Source organism: Chrysochloris asiatica, unplaced genomic scaffold (genome assembly GCF_000296735.1).
Source record: "Chrysochloris asiatica unplaced genomic scaffold, ChrAsi1.0 scaffold00011, whole genome shotgun sequence".
NCBI lineage: Eukaryota > Metazoa > Chordata > Mammalia > Afrosoricida > Chrysochloridae > Chrysochloris > Chrysochloris asiatica.
This window is the reverse complement of record NW_006408529.1, coordinates 32,390,054-32,408,257: the sequence shown is the minus strand read 5'-3', so window position 1 is coordinate 32,408,257 and position 18,204 is coordinate 32,390,054. Positions and strand designations below refer to the sequence as shown.

Sequence of the window (18,204 nt, the reverse complement as noted above, 5' to 3'; positions counted from 1 at the left end):
AATTTGACAATAGGTTTTAAAAGCCTTGTAACACATAGTCTTTGATGCAGTAATTAACTTCCCAGGATTTTATCCTAAGGAAATGGTCTAATATAGATCAATCATTAATTTTAAATGATATTCATTAAGGCATTATATATATTTGTAAAAGATCAAAATAACAGAAATGTTAATTCACTGGGGAACTATGCAGCTATGAAAATTATGTTTTAAATGAAGAAATGAGAAAAAATAAGTTAAAAAGTATAAAACTATATGTTGTTGTGAAGTGCCGTCGAGTCGGTTCCGACCCATAGCGACCCTGTACAGGGTTTCCAAGGGTGTAAATCTTTACGGGAGTAGAAAGCCTCATCTTTCTCCCGAGGAGCGGCTGGTAGTTTCGAACTGCTGACCTTAAGGTTCGCAGCCCAATTCGTAACCACTACGCTACCAGAGCTCCTTAAAACTATATGTAGAGTATGCCAATTTATGTTTTCATTATATATTTATATTTTACAAATCATATTACATTACAAACTGGGATAGCTGGAACCTATGAAAGGTCAAGACCTGTCAAAGATGTAAAACTCAAATATTTTTCACTAAAATGAGTGATAGAAAGGTGGCAAGGCAGCACCTTGTCAAAGGAGTAAACATGTGAGGCCCAGAAAAACAAGAGCATTCCCATCAAGTTCTGGTTCTCACAGGTTTAGCTGAATATGAGGTGTGTTTTTCAAAGCTGGGATACTGAATAAACTTATACTTACACAAGAAGCTAATTATATCTTCAAGTTACATGTTTAATGTATTTTTCTTTAAACTCCAAATATTTTTAAGTGGTTGTTGCTCCTAAATAATGTCAAGTCCATTTAGGGTTTCTGAGGAGCAGCTAGTGGGTATGAACTGCCAACTTTGTAGTTTACAGTCTAGTGCTGCTTATCCTACAGCACCACACCAAGATGTTTAAATGCACTAGTGGAATAGTGGGTTACATGTTGGGTTGCTTAACTGCAAAGTTAGCAGTTTGAATACACCAGTTGCTCCATGAGAGAAAAGATGAGGCTTTGTGCTCTCATAAAGATTTACAGCCTCAGAAACCCTACGTAGGGTGGCCATAATTCAGAATCAACTCCATGGCAGTAGGTTTTTTTTTTATATACTAAATATAAACTAATGGATATAATTGTTAATCTGGAAAAAAGGATAAGATAAGAGAATAGCTATAACTACTGGAAACAGGGGAAATAGTATGTTTAGAATACTTATCTAAAAATACTGCACATATTTGTTAAAAATGTAACTTAAAAAACTCCTTAAGAATTAAGTTTATCTTATGTTTCCCAACATTGTGAACATTCTGGAAATGGTTTTGGTTTCTGTATTTTAAGACATGAAATGTAACAATACACATGTTGTTAAGTATAATCGAGTCGGTTCCAAGGAGCAGCTGTTGGGTCTGACCCACCCTTGAGGTTCAAATGTACCCTGTGGTCTAGTGCATTATTCTGAAGCACCACACCAGGACTTCCACAATACATATGGCTATTATAATATCCATATCCATTTTTTCTATATAGGATATAACTCCAAGCATATTCGATAATAAAATCCATTTTATTAGCTTGTTTATTCATATTTGGAAGACTCTTTTTTCTTTAACCAACTCTGTCACCTCTGCCTATTAAATGCTGCCACTACCATTGCTGTTCCGCTTCACTCCACTCATTCAAGCATGAATGATTCAGGTGCTGTCTCCCCATCAGCTACACAGATACCCATTTGAGGTCTCTAGTTTTTCCTATTGTAAGTTATTAGCATGGATCACTGATTATACAAGCAGGGTGTGGGAAGCTATGCCTCCCCCTCTTCTTTCCAGTCTACCACTTTCTAGAGCTGTGTGGCCCAAGGTGGCAGCTGCCAGCCACAGACGCCTTCCGAAATCTAATAAAAATTAAATAAAATTAAAAATACACTTCCCCTCAGTCACAGTGACCACATCCCGAGTGTTTAATAGCCACTCCTGGTTAATGGCTACCATTTGGATAGCACAGATATAGAATATTTCTATCAATGCAGAAAGTACTAAGGGAGAGCATTGTTCTAGAGGTACAGGGGGATGAAACATGCCTCAGGGGGGAGGAGATAGCACTGGGGTATCCTCAATATGCTTGTCATTAAAACAGAATAATCTTTACCCAAGAGACTTGACCAGACCAGACCACACATATCACACATTTTTTTAAAAACCAAAATACAAGGGGCCTGGTCTTCATAACTTCTCTTCTCCTACAACCTATCAGTTTTCTGCAACATTAGCATATAGGTATAAAATAGTATCCTCTTTTGTCACTTAGTATATATAATGCAACTCATTTTTAACATAATAGAGACTGTTTTCATGACTAAACAGAAATCAAACCTTATTGCCAAATTTAAGGGCAATAAACACATGTGTATACAAACATTTACCTCTTTTAAGCTTTCTTTGCAAAGTGGGCAATATGGTGTGTGATCTAAACAACGTTCAAGACAATTCTTACAGAATGAATGTCCACAAGGGGTTGTCACTGGCTCAAAAAACAACCTGAAGTTAAACAAAAATACATGTTAGTTTTTACTTACATCAAGTTATTTAGTGGAAACTGTGAACACACTAATCTTAATAATGGGACCATTATTATGGAGGAAGAAGGAGGGCCCAGCAGGTAGGGTAGGCTGCCCAGGGCAATGGTAAATGTAATTATGCACCTCTGAACTTTTTGCAAGGGAGCTCTAGTGGCACTGCAGGATAAACAATGCACTGATAACACAAGGTCAGCGGTTCAAAGCAACCAGTGGCTCCACAGGAGAAAGATGAGCTTTCTATTTCTGTAAAGATTTAGAGTTTCAGAAATCCTACACAGGGTCACTATGAATCAGAAACAACTTGATGGCAGTGGGTGGGGACTTCTTAAGTTCTCCATCCACAGAGTACCTTGTGAAAGGTTTGTTGTTGCTAAGTGCTGTAAAGTCGGTTCCTACACACAGTGATCCTGTACATGGTTTCCAAGAAGTGGCTGGTGGGAAAGGACCACCAACCTTATTAACCCAGGAGTCCAGCTGGGTTAATATGACAGCTACTAGTCACATGCATAGTGGTTACGAATCAGGCTACGAACCATAAGGTCAGCAGTTCACAACTACCAGCTGTTCCACGGGAGAAAGATGAGGCTTTCTGCTCCCATAAAGATTTACAGCCTCGGAAACTCTGTACAGGGTCACTATGGGTCGGAACCGACCATAACAACAACAGTCACATGAGTCCTAGTGTAATGAACCCCAGAGTCAGTGGTTCAAGCTCACCAGCTGCTCCTCAGAAATCCTATATGAGATAGCTATGAGTCAAGAAAGAACCGAGATGACGGCATTTAACCAAAAACAGTCACATGAGACTAATAAGCGCCTGAAATGTACATAGGCAAATTGAGAGATGCACATGAAATGCACACAAGATTTCGAAGACTTGGTTTGAAATAAGTAATGCAAAGTGTGTCATTACTAATAGCCTTACTATACAAAATTCATAAATAAGAATATCTCATAAATATTACAGTTGAATCCTAAATTTTGTTGTCGTTAAATGTTCCCAAGTTGGTTCCAACCCATAGCAACTCTGTATATGGTTTCTGAGGAGCAGCTGGTGAGCTTGAACTACTAACCTTGTGGTTCGAATAGACTGTGCAGTACAGTGCATTAATCCACAGTGCCACACCAGGGCTCCTGAATTCTAAATAGTAACCCTTAGTATTATACAGTTCTGTATATGGGAGTTCTGGTGTGATGCTGTAGAATAAGCACTGGACTGCTAACCCTAAGGTTGGTGACTCAAACCCACCAGCCACGCCTTTGAAGCCTATGTTGTTACGTGCTGTAGAGTAGGTTCTGACCCACAGCGTTCCTATATAGAGTTTCTGAGGAGCGGGTGGTGAACTTGAACCACCAACCTTGCAGTTCAAACTGACTATACAGTCCAGTGCATTAGACCTCAACACCCCAATAGGATTGCAATGAGTCGAAACTGACATGACACTTAACAACAATACTAAAGAGTAAAACCTGCAAAAGTCAGAATCTGTATAAGGTGGAAACTTATCAGAGAAGGAAATCTCAAGTATCTCCCACTAAATGAAGTGATAGAAAAGTGGTATGAGTGCACCCTGTCAAAGGTAGAAAAGTTCCGAGCCCCAGATAAACAAGGTAAGTCTTCGAGCACCAGCTCTCATATGGTTCACTGTATATGAAATCCAAACAATCCACATGCATAAAAATGAGTTTTACTTTATATTATATATATTTCTTGATACTTCTGAATCCTAGGAAATGCTGCTAAATGTGTAAAGTATGTTAGTCATTGCCTGGTCTAATCACCTCACCTCTGAGGCTAAGAGTGAAAGAACATCTCAGGACTATAGCTGGTTACTACCAGATGAGACTGGATAGCACAGGGTCTCCTGACTCTTCACACAATGTTCCTTTGGCTCTAACAACCACTATTTATATTGCTGAAATGCTCTTTTTAAAAACATTAATCTTCTAGAATTAAAAATATTCTGACTAATGAAAATCCTTATCCAATATTACATAAAAATGATTTTATGGTTAAAATAAACTAACAAGAAAGAATCATTATACCTAGTACATAATATTCTCACCCACAAAATTATTTAAGCTCAATAATACCTTCACGTTTTATGAAAGTCTTTATAGCACTTTACAATCTCCCAGGTTCTTTTTATACTTTAGCCATTGATTCTCAAAACACAGCTATACAGACACCACTTGCTCAATAAGGAAAATCAAGGGTCAGAGGTGAAATAATGTGCCCGAAGTATAAAAGGATAGACCTAGTATTAAAATGTATGTATCTTTCTGTTTTTAGCACAGTATTATGCTATATTGTCTATTACTGTGTTTATTTATTGCCATACTTTTATTTATACTAATACAAAATACTCATCTTTTATAAAATTTTATATACTTACCTCATGCAGAGGGAACACTCAAAATCTGAGACATCTATTAATTCTTCTGGGATGTCACCACAAACTAAAGATAATGTACAGACATCACTGGGAGTTTCTATCAAAACATAAAGTATGATCTTTGTTAAGAAAAAAAAAAATTAATGGTCATTTTGAATAAATCAATTTATTTTATATAAAAGACTAGCAATACTTTTACCTCCTTGCTTTTTAAGCTTATTTCTTCCATCTTCATTTACTACCACATCCTGTTCTAAACGAGACAGCTTTCTTTTCAGCAGAGCACCTTTTTCTTGAACTGAGAGTAAAGGCTCTGAGGAAACTCTTTTTAAACAATCTTCTCTGGCAGGCATTTCTGCTGAATTGATAGCTTGTGCTGACTGAGCCCGGTTTAAGCTTCCTTTGACAGGTTCTGAAGTGACCTCTGGAATTGCTTCATTCTATACAACAGGACAATAAACAAAATAACTGTAATTCTTTGTTGCAGGTCATTAAGGCAATTCTGACTGACAGCGACCCTATTCTTTAGATAACAGAATATTAATCTTACTAGGAACCAAACTGAAATGAAATTTCAATGTTTTATCATATTCACTGTAACATCTCTAAGTTTTAATTCCAAAACTTTGGAAAGTAAATGATTTTGCATGTACTTACATAGCAACAGACGTCAAGGTGGCTTATGTTATAATGAGACTTGAACAATCATGTTACTATACTTGCTCTAACCCTGAGAACACTAAAATGAATTCTAAGAGACTAGATGTGTTCTGGTATTCAGGTGACCTAACACTGTGATTAATCAGCAACTATCTCATACAAACAGATATGCTTTCAAATAAAAGGCCACAGATCAAATTATACTAAGATAATGCTAAACAAGCTAAAGGTGGCCTTGGGTGATGCAAATGGCTAATAAATTCAGCTGTTAACTGAAAGGATGCAAGTTCAAGTCTAGTCAGAGGCACCTTGAAAAAAAGTCTAAGCAATCTACTTGTGAGAAATCAACCACTGAAAACTCCATGGTACACAATTCTATCCTGACACAAACAGCATCACCAGGAATCAGAATGAACTCCACAGAAACTAGTCAAATAGGTTAAAAGCCTTAAATCCTAGTATAGGTAGTCCTCAAATTACAATGCTATTTAATTTCAAAAGCCACAGTGTATGTGGGTTCTAATATAAATTGAAGGTGTCCTTTTTCTCTTTTAGTTTTCATTATTATTATTTCCATTATCTTTGTAAATCATTCCATTGATCCATTAAACATTTGTGAATGAACATCTGAGAAGGGTAACAGGAGCTGTAATACCATATGCAATACATATTAATAATAACAAGATGCACCAAAAAAAAGAAGCTCCTTAGTGTGGTTACTTGTTATTTATATAGTTGAGATAGCTGAGAGCAATCTGCACTTGAAATCAGGACTGCGAAGATCTCAGTTTGTAAAGATAATAGATCTGCTAAACCAAAGATCATCCTTTTCATCCCTTACCTGCTCTGGGCTAAGATCACTAGGAGAGTAAGTTTCTTCCATTACTGAAGGAAATCCAAAAGTTTTATTTTTTGCAGATGGTAATGAACTCCAAGAAGATTCCTTCAGGCCTTCTTTTAAGTTTTCAGGAGATAATAAATCACACAAAATCTGTAAGGTAAGTATTACAGAAATTATAACAATAGAAAATATTTGGTTCTGGAGAATTTAATATAAATTTACTTAATATTTAAGAATTTTTACAAAGTTTTCAGCAGGCATTATTTTTAATGGGCCATGGGAGAATGTTGCTGTTGTTGTTATTAAGTGTTGTCGAGTTGATTCCAACCCACAGCAACCCTATATAGGGTTTTCCAAGGAGCAGCTCATGAGCTTGAACCACTGAACATGCAGTTCAAATGACTTTGCAGCCTGGCGCATTAGCCCACAGTGCCACACCAGGACTCAACAGGATAGGTAACACGAGGCTAAATCAAATACATTTATTACTCTAGGATTCCAGAACACATATGCATGGGTTTATTCCAAACAAAATGTGTTTGAATATGTGTCTGTGATCAGAGAATGACTGCAGACAAGTTCTCAGTAATATATTTGTCATAGTCTAATTGTTGTTAAGTGCCATCAAGCTGGTTCTAACTCACAATGACCCTACACACAGTTTCCAAGGAGCAGCTGGTGGGTTTGAACTGTCAGCTTCCTGGTTAGCAGTCCATTGCTTAATCCAGCAGTGCCATACCAGGATTCCTTAGTCTCATTGTTGTCATTGTTAAATGCCATCAAGTTGGTTCCAACCCTTAGCGACCCTGTATAGGGTTTCCAAGGAGTGACTGGTGAATTTGAACTGCCGACCTTACAGTTCAAACCGACTTTGTAGTTGAGTGCTTATCCTACAACGCCACACCAGGACTTAAATTTCTTTGTTGTTGTTGTTGTTGTTGTTGTTATTAAGTGCCATAGAGTCAGTTCTTACTCATGACAACCTTGTGTAAGGTTTCCAAGGAGCAGCTGGTAGGCTTGAACTGACAACCTTGCAGTTCAAACTGACCCTGCGGGCCAGCGCATACACCCACAGTGCCATATCAGGACTCTAGGGAGCCTTTAAAAAATAAATAAGTAAATAAATAAACACTTTTTGTGCCATGGAAATATTGAGGTCAGGGCTAATATCAAATTTTTAACAAAACTCAATTAAACATCTTTCCAAATCATTGAAGTTTTGCAACAAGTTTACGGGAATGCTGCCCCACACAATAGTTTTTAGATGGAACAATCATTCCATGGAAGGTCAGGAAGACCTCAAAAATTAACCAAGAGAAGAAAGACAGTCAACCACAATGAATGAAGAACCTGTGGCTAAAGTCCAGAAATTGGTGGAAAAAAGGTCAAATTTCCACTGATGCAATAATTACTGAAGTTGGTATCTCATATGGTTTGGCATTTTCAATTTGAAGCAAGTATCTACATCTCAGCAAGTTCTTGGCTTAATGGGTGCCTCATATGATAAAAATAACTAATTGCTAAACTGAAGAAAAGTCTTGAAAAACAAAACAAAACAAAACAAAAACTAGGCTAGTCGATTCAATAGGGTCAAAACATCTGAAAACCACAACTTAAACTTCAAAAAGAAGGCATGGAATAATTAGAGTAGCAGAATGAGAAGGTGCCCAACATAAAGGGTAACTGAAATACGATTATAAAAAACAAAAGGAAAGGAGCTCTTAAGAGAAGTAGAAAATAATAAAACAATAGAAAGTAATAAAAACAGATTAATGAAACAATAATAAATGTTAAGGTTGTTCTTAGAAGTTTTTATGTGAACTAAAGAACTTGTGCTTCTAAGTGAAAACTATTAAAATTCCCTGTATTTACACTGAAAGTAGTTTTCACTGAACAGCTAATCTTCTGTGACAATCAATACTACTCAGCACTTTACTGGGAGCAACAAAGGGCAGCTGCCTTCAGAATAGCTGCTAAAGAAAATATCTCGGGTGCTAATATCAGGAATACACCTAAAACTCTGAAGGAAAAATAATGTAGATTAAGATAGGGGAAGACCTTGTTAGTAGGAAATGAAAGAGATTCTGAAAGTTTTAGGTGTCAAGTAGTTGGAACATTTTCAAAACCTAAATTTGGTTTTGAAATTTTCATTTGATCTAGCATTCAAATACATAAAACATGGAAAAAGTCACAATTTATTGCAAGGAAGTAATTTCAATGTAAAATGAAAGTATGCATTCCTATTAGGTGTCTAATCAATACCTCACTTAATGAACAAAGATTTATGTTTTTACATTTCCTCTGATTAAAAGCAACGAAAGTATTCAGCACACACCTAACCTATAACCTAGCAATTCAGTTTCCCTCTTAGGTATTTGCCTTAAAGATACAAAAACAATGTATACAAAATGATTAGTACTAGAATGTTCACAGAAGTTTTATTCATCAAAACAAAACAAAAAACCCTGGAAACATCCCAAATGAAAGTCACTTGGTGAACAATTACTAAATGTGAATACCACAAATTATGAGATGTTCATTCAATTGAGTGAATAATAAAATAGAAAGGAAAATATGGATGTACCTCAAAAACATGGTCTGTTGATTCTGAGAGCTGAAGAAGTAGATGGTGCCTGGCTACTGCTACCAGAGGTTCTGAAAGTTATCACGTGAGAAGGTCCCAGACAGAGTGAGACAAAATGTAGAACAAAATGCAAAATTATAAAAAAAAAGACCAGGCTTAGTGGTCATAAAGGGACTAGACGAACATGAGATTAAAGCCCTTAACCACTCTTTAGATCTGGAAAAGAACTCACCGTAACAGCCCAATTTTCAGCCAGCAGAAGATAGGCATATAGGGAAGACAATAACACTGGTAAGGAGGCTCTGGTAGCGTAGTGGTTACGAATCGGGCTGTGACCCGCAAGGTCAGCAGTTCAAAACTACCAGCTGTCCCGCGGGAGAAAAATGAGGCTTTCTGTTCCCGTAAAGATTTACAGCCTTGGAAACCCTGTACAGTCGGAACCGACTCCGCGGCACTTAACAACAACAACAACAATAAAGGTATGTCACAATGGAATGGTCAATCCTTCAAAATCAAGCAGGCAACATTTTCCTAAGGACAAAGTTGAAAGGCAAAGGGAAAGTGGGTGGAATGGAAATAGGGTAACTGTTGCTGCATGGAGGGAAACTGCAATCATTGAGATGAGACAAGGTGAATATAAAACATATGATCTGTCTGTAAACCTTCACACAATTCAAAACAAAAAGTTAAAAAAAAAAAATGTGTTATACAAAAAAAAAAAAAAAAAAAAAAATACAGCCAGACACAAGAGAGAAAAGAGTGCATACTGTTATGCTTCCATTCAGGTGAGGTTCCAGAATAAGCAAAACTACTCTATGGGGACAGAAGTCAGAATAGTAACTGCCTTTGGGATTAGGTTAAGGATTTATAGGAAAGGAGACTAAGGGAACATTCTAGAATGATGTTTTAATTGTTGTTGTTGTTAGGTGCCATTTAGTCGATTCAGACCCATAGCGGCCCTGTATAGGGTTTCCTGATTGGGGTGCTGTTACATGGTCATATACATTTCCATAAACTCAGTGAACTACAAAATCTATCCAGTTTATACATGTAAATAATATCACAACTGAAAAAAATTATAGTGGGAAGTAGAGTTTTATTTTTAAAGTATATATTTTTAAAGTCTCTCATACACTGAACATGCTGTCAGGAGGAAATACTCCCTGGAGAAGAACATCATGGTTGGTAAAGTGGAAGATCAGTGAAAAAGAGGAAAACTCCCAACAAGATGGATTGGCAGCAGCAATGGACTCAAACATAGGAATAACTGTGAGGATGGTACAGGACTGGGCAGTGTTTCTGCTGTGCATAGGGTCACTATGAGTCAGAACTGACTAAACGGCACATAATAACAATAGTATATGTGAAAAAGAAAATATTTCAAAACATCAGTTGTTTTGCATTCACTTGACCTTATTACCCAAAAAAACAAATATTGCCACAAATGTACGTATGTCCAGGAACATGGAAAATGCAAAATTATAAGCTCTTAAAAACTTTGCAATTCACCAGGAATAGCATTAACAAACATGGAATACTCATACAACACACAACAGTGAACAATTTATTCTAAATCAATGGATTACAGCGTATGAGAAAAATTCCATGATTTTTAAATTCCATTTGTTCATGAACTTTATGAAATTCCTCCACAATATACCTCATAGAAGATATTATCAATGTTGGCTGGATTCATATGGGAGTTGAGACCTGAGGAAAATTTCAAAGTTCTCATACTTAAGGGTACAAAAGATTCACCTGGCGTGTTTGTTAAATATGTTCCAGCTCCAGAGATTTTGATTCCATAGGGCTGTGGTATATCAAACATGTACCTAGGTGCTTCTGATATAGAAGTCACGAGCCACACTGCAACAAACACTAGAAAGGAGATACATAATGGGTCCTGTTTGGGGGTAATTATGAGAACATCAGAGTCCTGGTGTGGCGCTGTGGGTTAATGCGCCAGAGTGCAAAGCCATTTGAATTGCAAGATCGGCAGTTCAAGCTCACCAACTGCTCCTTGGAAACCCTATACAGGGTCGCTATGGGTCGGAATCGACTCAACGGCACTTAACAACAACAACAACAATAATGAGAACATCATGATGCGGGCAACGAATTTGTATTAAGGTAGATTTTCCCAAAGAGTGTTTTCAAAGATACTAGTCATTTAGATTTCTGTGACTCAGTTTGAGAAAAGCTAGATGCTCTTTTCATGCTAGCATATAAAAAGATGGATAAATTCTGAAGAAACCTGTTTAACCTGGTCTAATCCAGTATTTCCTAAAGTCATAAGACCAGAGGACCACCTCACTCCTGCTTCCAGCCCCTGCCATTTTCTAAAATTAATACATACCACCATAAAACAAAAAGTCATGTATGGAGTATTGAGAAAAAAAATAAAGCTAAATAAGCTGACTGGAGCAGTGGATTACTAAGCACAAGTCAGCAATTCAAATACACCAGCTGCTCTGCAGAAGACAGATTAAGTCTTTTTGATCCCAAAAGATGTACAGCCTCAGAAACCTAATACTGAGTCACTATGAGTCTGGTGTGTGTGAGGAGAGTGCCACTGGCACTCATGGAAAGTAAGCAGAGCATCCATCTGAAGTAAATGGCAAAAGACAGGCCAATCAATATTCCTGAGCAGAAATAGCATGATAGCAATATTTGATGAAGGACAACTAGTCTGGCTCAGACAGAACATACTGTTAAGGAACGACAGAACACACTATTAAGGAACTTCCAAATTTTTCTAAGCAAAACTATTGCATTTTAATGCCTGTGAGTGAAATGTTCTGATTTCAGAAGTATGAAATGTCAAATTGCTACCAGATTTGATTCATACACTTAAGCTTCTAATCCAATCTTCTATTTGGCATTTGGAAAAGGACCAGTTTTAGCCCTGCCTTGAACTACTATAGTCTGTAAACAGATTACCTTTTCTACTTCCAGTTTTGCAGGTGCAAAATCTTCATCAAGGGCTAAGCACTGAAGAAATAGTTGTAAGGCATCACCTAAGAAACCTGCATCATGGAGTACTTTTCCTTTCCTGAAGTAGACCTTCAACAAAAGAAGACAAACAAAATCTTTACGGATAGAATTGTTTTTTCAAAAGAATCTTTATCAAGCAAAGACAAGACAGTGTGCTCACAAATGCTGGTTTTAAACTCGGAACGAATCTGAGGAATATAAAGCTTTTAAAGGTATCACACACTGGTGTCGAGGCCCAGATAATGACTTAGCCAAAGTTCCACAGAAAATCAGAATTTGTTTGGTAAAACCAGAAACACCAGGTCCCCTCATTTTAAAGTATCACTGGCTGACGGATTATAAATTCAATAATAAGGTGAAAAGAAAATGATAGATATAATGTTTGCTGACTTCAAGGCACATGAAGATTTAAAAAAAAAATTTAAATGTGAAAAATCATTCATTTTAGCATCAAGGCAATAAGGTAAACAGCTTCTGACTATTGGGAATGCATGACTGCCTAGGATATTTTTTAAAGAAAGTACTTAAAGATAAAACACTTTTCATCTTTAGACTTCTGTTGTTGCTAGGTACTCTAGAGTCAGTGACCCTACGTACAACAGAACCAAACACTGCCCTGCTCAGCTCCATCCTCACAATCGCTGCTCACTTTGAGCTCACTGTTGCTGCCACAGTGTCATCTTCCTCTTTGCTGACCCTCTAGTTTATAAGTACAATGTATTTCTCCAGGGACTGGCTCCTCTGGAGTCCAAAGTAAATGAGACCAAGTCTCACCAGCCTCACTTCTAAGGGGCATTCCAGGTGTACTTTTTCCAAAAAAGATTTGTTTTTCTGGCAAACTTTCAATGTTCTTCACAATAATTCAAATGTATCAATTATTTTCCAGTCTTCCTTATTCACTGCTCCATTTTCACATGCATATGAGGTGACTGAAAATACCATGGTTTGAGTCAGGGGCACCTTAGTCCTCATAGTGACATCTTTGCTCTTTATTACTTTAAAAAAAAAAAGATCTTTTGCAGCAGATTTTACCCACACTCTAGACTGTTGGTTTTTTTGTCCTTCATAAATGAGTTCACTTATATAAAAAACTAGCATACCACTACTTATCTTCAGTAAAACTGAAATTAAATTTGTGAGTCAGTCCACACTGTCTTGGAACAAAGTGTCAACTGATAAGTGTATCAGAAAAGTCTAAGAATCTTCTAGCCAAACATAATTCGGTTATTTTTTAGCTACCTTTTATATGGCTAAATATATATACATATATTGTAATACATCACTTCAGTCTAAATAATTCTTTCCTTTTTAAAGCATCTTTCAAGTTTTAAAGCTATCCATACAGACTATGAATAAATATTAAAATAGAATAAAAAGATAATGAAATTTTACCACATTCATTTGGAAGTCCCCTCCTATTTGAACTCTTATTCTTAGTATATATTTTTGTAACACTAACCAGTCATGCCATCACAAAATTTTTTTTATTAATGCATAACTTTTACAGCATCCTGGTATATTATCCTCTAAGGTAGTTTAGAGTTAGTGTGTCACTGTAGGATAAGCTGTGAACTGCTAACCATAAAGTTCAAGTGGTTCAAACCCCCCAGCCTCTCCTAGGAAACTATACAGGGTTGCTATAGGACGGAACTAACTCGACTGCACTTCACAACAACAAAATGAATCAGAACCGACTTTACGAAGGAACAACAAGAAATCAGTCAAAGAAAAAAGTAACTTTCAGCTTGAAGTGCAGATGTGGGAAAGGACTGTTTTGCCTTGCTGATTTGGTAAAAGTAGAAATCAATAAATTGGCTGTTAATTAATAAACTTAAATGTCTCATATGTTCTTCAAAATCATATGGGCAAGGCAACCCTCTTTGCACCATTTGCTGTATTAAGTCACTGCCTAACCACTTGATTCTCATGATAATTCCTGTTTTCCAGCCTCTAGGGCCTCTTCCATTTCCACTAAAGAACCTCCTACTTCAAGGAAGTCCAATTTGGATCCAGCTTCAAAATATGGCAGGTTGTATTTCTAGCTATCAATATAGAAATTTTGTCTAAAATCTCTTATTCTGTTCTAATTCACTTTCTTCTTCATTTATGAAACAAGGCTTCTTACAATTAAAAAAAATATATCAAAAGATACTCCTCCACTCAAAACAGATGCTAGATTTCTAGAACCTCATATATTTGAAGAGTTAACAAATCCATTTTGCTAAAACTTATACCCATTAGCGAAGGCCTTTTTCCTACAATTAAAATTTTAAAGTTTAGTCAAGTGGCAAATGTAATTTTACCTCAGGCCAATTTGGAAGTTGACAGAGAACTGCATTTAAATCTTCTATGGCTGCTTTAAACTCTTGGAGACCAGCATATGATTCAGCTCTGTAAATTTTTAGAGTCAAGTCGCTGGGTTCTGAAATAGATATTTCATAACCATTTTATTATTTTTTTTAAATGACTATATAGTCCACAAAATAGATCAGAATTGATTAAGAAATTAGTGATCCCAGAGCCAATAATTACCAAACTAATGGTCTTAAACCAAATACAATAGTATATAGGCGCAACCCATTTCACATTCTGAATCATATCTAAAGTTTACAAGTATATCAAATCATTACAAGGAGATTGTGTAAACACTACAAACATTTAAAAGGCATATACTTAGGTACTTATCAAATGTTTCTTTTATAGTAAACTTTTTTTTTCCCACATCCTAACTTCTAAACCCTCATTTATAAAGCAACTGCATGTGTAACTATTGCAGGTGTAATTCCCATAGTGACTAAGGACTGAATGAGGCTCCAGGGTATCAGTGGTTCAGATTCTAGTGAAAATGGGCAGAGAAGAGTCAGCCTTTAAGAGGTCAAAGTTTTAACTCCTACCACTCACAAGAGACCATGTCTTGAACAGAGTTACAGTCTCAGAAACCTATGGCACAGTTCTACACTGTGAGTAATATTTCTGAGGAAGTCAAGCTTTAAGAACAAATGGAATTTAAAGTATCTTTCCATAAGTTTTAAACGTGCCCACGGGTATTCAAGATTTCAGACACTCAGCTGGTTCACCTGTGATACTATAATAAACCACTACATGTAAACAAATTCTAAAGCAGAAGTACAGGGGTAGGGTCATGGCCCCAGAGGACAAGAACAGAGTGTGAAGCATCCAGCTGATATGAAGTGAGGGAGATGCACAAGAACACTCACAGTTACAGATAGTACCCATTTGACTTGGCATCAATGGCTGGATGATCAAAACACTACTAGAGGAAGAAAGAGGAACAAAACAAAAAAGAAAGAGTAGCTCACTACAAGTGGATGAACTTGACCTACGCTTGTGGATGCAGTATGACAAAGGAGCGGACAAATCTCTACAATGAGAATCATTCCCATCCCCTTGGTACACAGGGTCGACAGGGATAGAGAACTTAGACAATGGCTACCCAAAATGGGGGAACAACAAAGGCAAGAAGTAACTGGCTTACAAGCTTTCAATAGGGAACCTAGCTCCAGAGGATACAGGGAAAGGTAGAATCTCCACTGAATTATTTCCAACCTGGCTGGATAGGGTTAATAAAAGGTGAGGGGGAAAGGACTCCAGTGGTTCAATAGGGAATGACTGCTATCAGGTCTGACAGTGAGTGTTGGAAAGGTAAATGTAAATGTTTGGTAACAAAAGGATGGGAGTGGCTGATTTTGCAGTCCAGGAGAGGGGATCCCTGGAGTGAACTGCAAGTGAGACCCTGTCCAGGGAGGCAGTGACACTAGGGATGGAGGCAGAGGTGATGACGTGGCCAGGAGTGGCTGGGGACTCTGGACTCAGAGAGGGAGAGGAGCTGTGGGCTGGTGACTGGGGGCAGGCGTGTGGGGTGTATGTACCCTTTGGTTGTTTGATGATGTATGTAAGGGATTGTGACCATTGCAATGAAACAAAGTATGATAGAATGAATGTAAAGATAATGTTCACCCATGTAAACTAACACATAATTCACAAAAACATAAAAAAAAAAAAAAAAAAAGATACACATGGGTATGTCACAAAGTACTGCTATACAGAAACCTTTATTAAAGTATCAAACTGTGAAGCTGTTGCTCATCAAAATATTCCTGTATCTAGATCTATACAACTGTAGAACTGGTGTTACCAGTTCTCTAAGAGGTCCTGGTGGTGCAGAGGGCTAAGTATTGGGTTGCCAACCTCAAGTTTGGTGGTTCAAACTCACCAGCCACTACATGGGAGAAAAATTAAGAGTTTGATCCCCTAGAGATTCAGTGTCAAAATCCTTATGAACAGTTCTACATTACAGGCTAACTTTGAACTAGATTTCATTCAAGGTCAGGGGCGCTTTAATCCTTCTCTGAAGAATTCTGCATTCCTTGACTTACACAAGGATGCAGTTTTGGAATCCCTGAGGGACTTAAATCCTGTCTGTTCCTCTTAAATGTTCCTGGAGTTTGGGAAAAAATGTCGAGGGTAAGACCAGGGCTGTAGGGTCCATGGGACAGGGTTTCCAACTAAATTCTCATAAGACAGTCCTTGCTATTCAGTAAGGACAAGCAGATGCGTTGTCATGATGGGGGTGGAAAAAAGCCCCGAACTGGCCTTTTTCTCACCAATATAGCTTTCAGGTTTCTGAAAACTTCATAATAAGCCCATGATGGCCCTGTGTCCTTTGAGAAAATCTATCAAGATGACTCCTTGGGAGTCCCAACACAACAGTTGCGTTAAACCTTCTGAGTTGACCTTTCTGCTTTGAATTTCACTGGCCCAGCAGACTCCTTTTTCTTTTTTGACTATTTTGGTTTTTCTGAAGGCACCCTGATGAGACTAAGACAAGTATATTACAGAACTTATCTGCAGTCATCCACTAATCACAGAGACATGTTATATAGCATGTTGTTTGGAATAAACCTGTACTGTATGAATGATAACTCTAGCAGCAATACATTTTTACCTACCATTATACTTAACTTTAAGGAGCTCTGGTAGTGTAGTAGTTACGAATCGGGTTGCTAACCTCAGGGTCAGCAGTTCGAAACTACCAGCTGTTTGTTCCATGGGAGAAAGATGAGGCTTCCTGTTCCCGTAAAGATTTATAGCCTAGGAAATCCTATAAAGGGTCGCTATGAGTAGGAACAGAACATAACAACATACTTAACTTTATGTGGTGGTTGTTAATTGCCATTCTAGTCAATTCCCACTCATTTTGTCATTGCATAATGTTTCCGTGGAGTAAATGGTGGGTTTGAACTTTTGGTTAGCAGTCTAGCACCACACAAAGACTCCAACTTTATAATATAAGCAAAATTAACTCTTTTTAAAATTATTCATCTTTGAAGCCTTCAAAAACTTATACTGATAAAATAAAGCAGACAGAATTTCTATGTGCACTGCTAAAAAAATATTCACTGAAAGAAGGGAATAAAGATCCATAAAGTTTCTGTTAAAACATACAGAGACAAGGGGATTTCAAAAGTTCATGGAAAATAGATTTACAAGACAAAGGGATGTTTTCCCATGAACTTTTTAAAGCCCCCACAGATATACAACAACAATCCTCAGAATATCCCTGTCTACTGCAGTTTTTAACTTTCATAACTGAATTATTTTTGCTTTGACTTTATTGTTGGTTCCATGGTATTTTCAGTAATGGAAAACATCCTGAACTCAAGGAAAACAATTTTTGAATATGGATTTTGATACAAATATGGGAGCCACATATGCCCCCAAGAGGCCTCCGGTAGTAAGCTGGGTCGGGTGAAATCTGTTTCTTTAGAGTAACACAGTACCACACCAGATGGTAGCACACAGCACAACTGAGATAGCAGCTTCCCAAGAAACTTTACAGGCTGAAAATACTGGTGTGCAATATAGGAGTGCATCCTTTGGAACACAAAAGGATTAAATAATCGTCTTCTACAGATAACCCTCACATTGTTGTTGTTGTTGTTAAGTGCCGTCGAGTCCGTTCCGACCCATAGCGACCCTGTACAGGGTTTCCGAGGGTGTAAATCCTTGTTGTTGTTGTTGTTAAGTGCCATCGAGTCGGGTCCGACCCATAGCGACCCTGTACAGGGTTTCCGAGGGTGTAAATCTTTACGGGAGTAGAAAGC

The 18,204-nt window shown here is 37.4% G+C and overlaps 1 protein-coding gene across 1 annotated transcript in view; it reads right to left on the bottom strand.

The window, feature by feature from the left end:
* The window catches only part of LONRF1 (LON peptidase N-terminal domain and ring finger 1), a 43,020-nt gene that overhangs the window by 14,728 nt on the left and 10,088 nt on the right, over positions 1–18,204 (bottom strand). Inside the window, exons 2-7 of the mRNA XM_006834479.1 lie at positions 14,383–14,501; positions 12,026–12,148; positions 6,502–6,651; positions 5,200–5,440; positions 5,001–5,097; positions 2,449–2,563 (exon numbers count right to left, since the gene is read on the bottom strand). Of these exons, the coding sequence (XP_006834542.1) occupies positions 2,449–2,563; positions 5,001–5,097; positions 5,200–5,440; positions 6,502–6,651; positions 12,026–12,148; positions 14,383–14,501 (845 nt within the window). The remainder of the gene's footprint in view (positions 1–2,448; positions 2,564–5,000; positions 5,098–5,199; positions 5,441–6,501; positions 6,652–12,025; positions 12,149–14,382; positions 14,502–18,204) is intronic.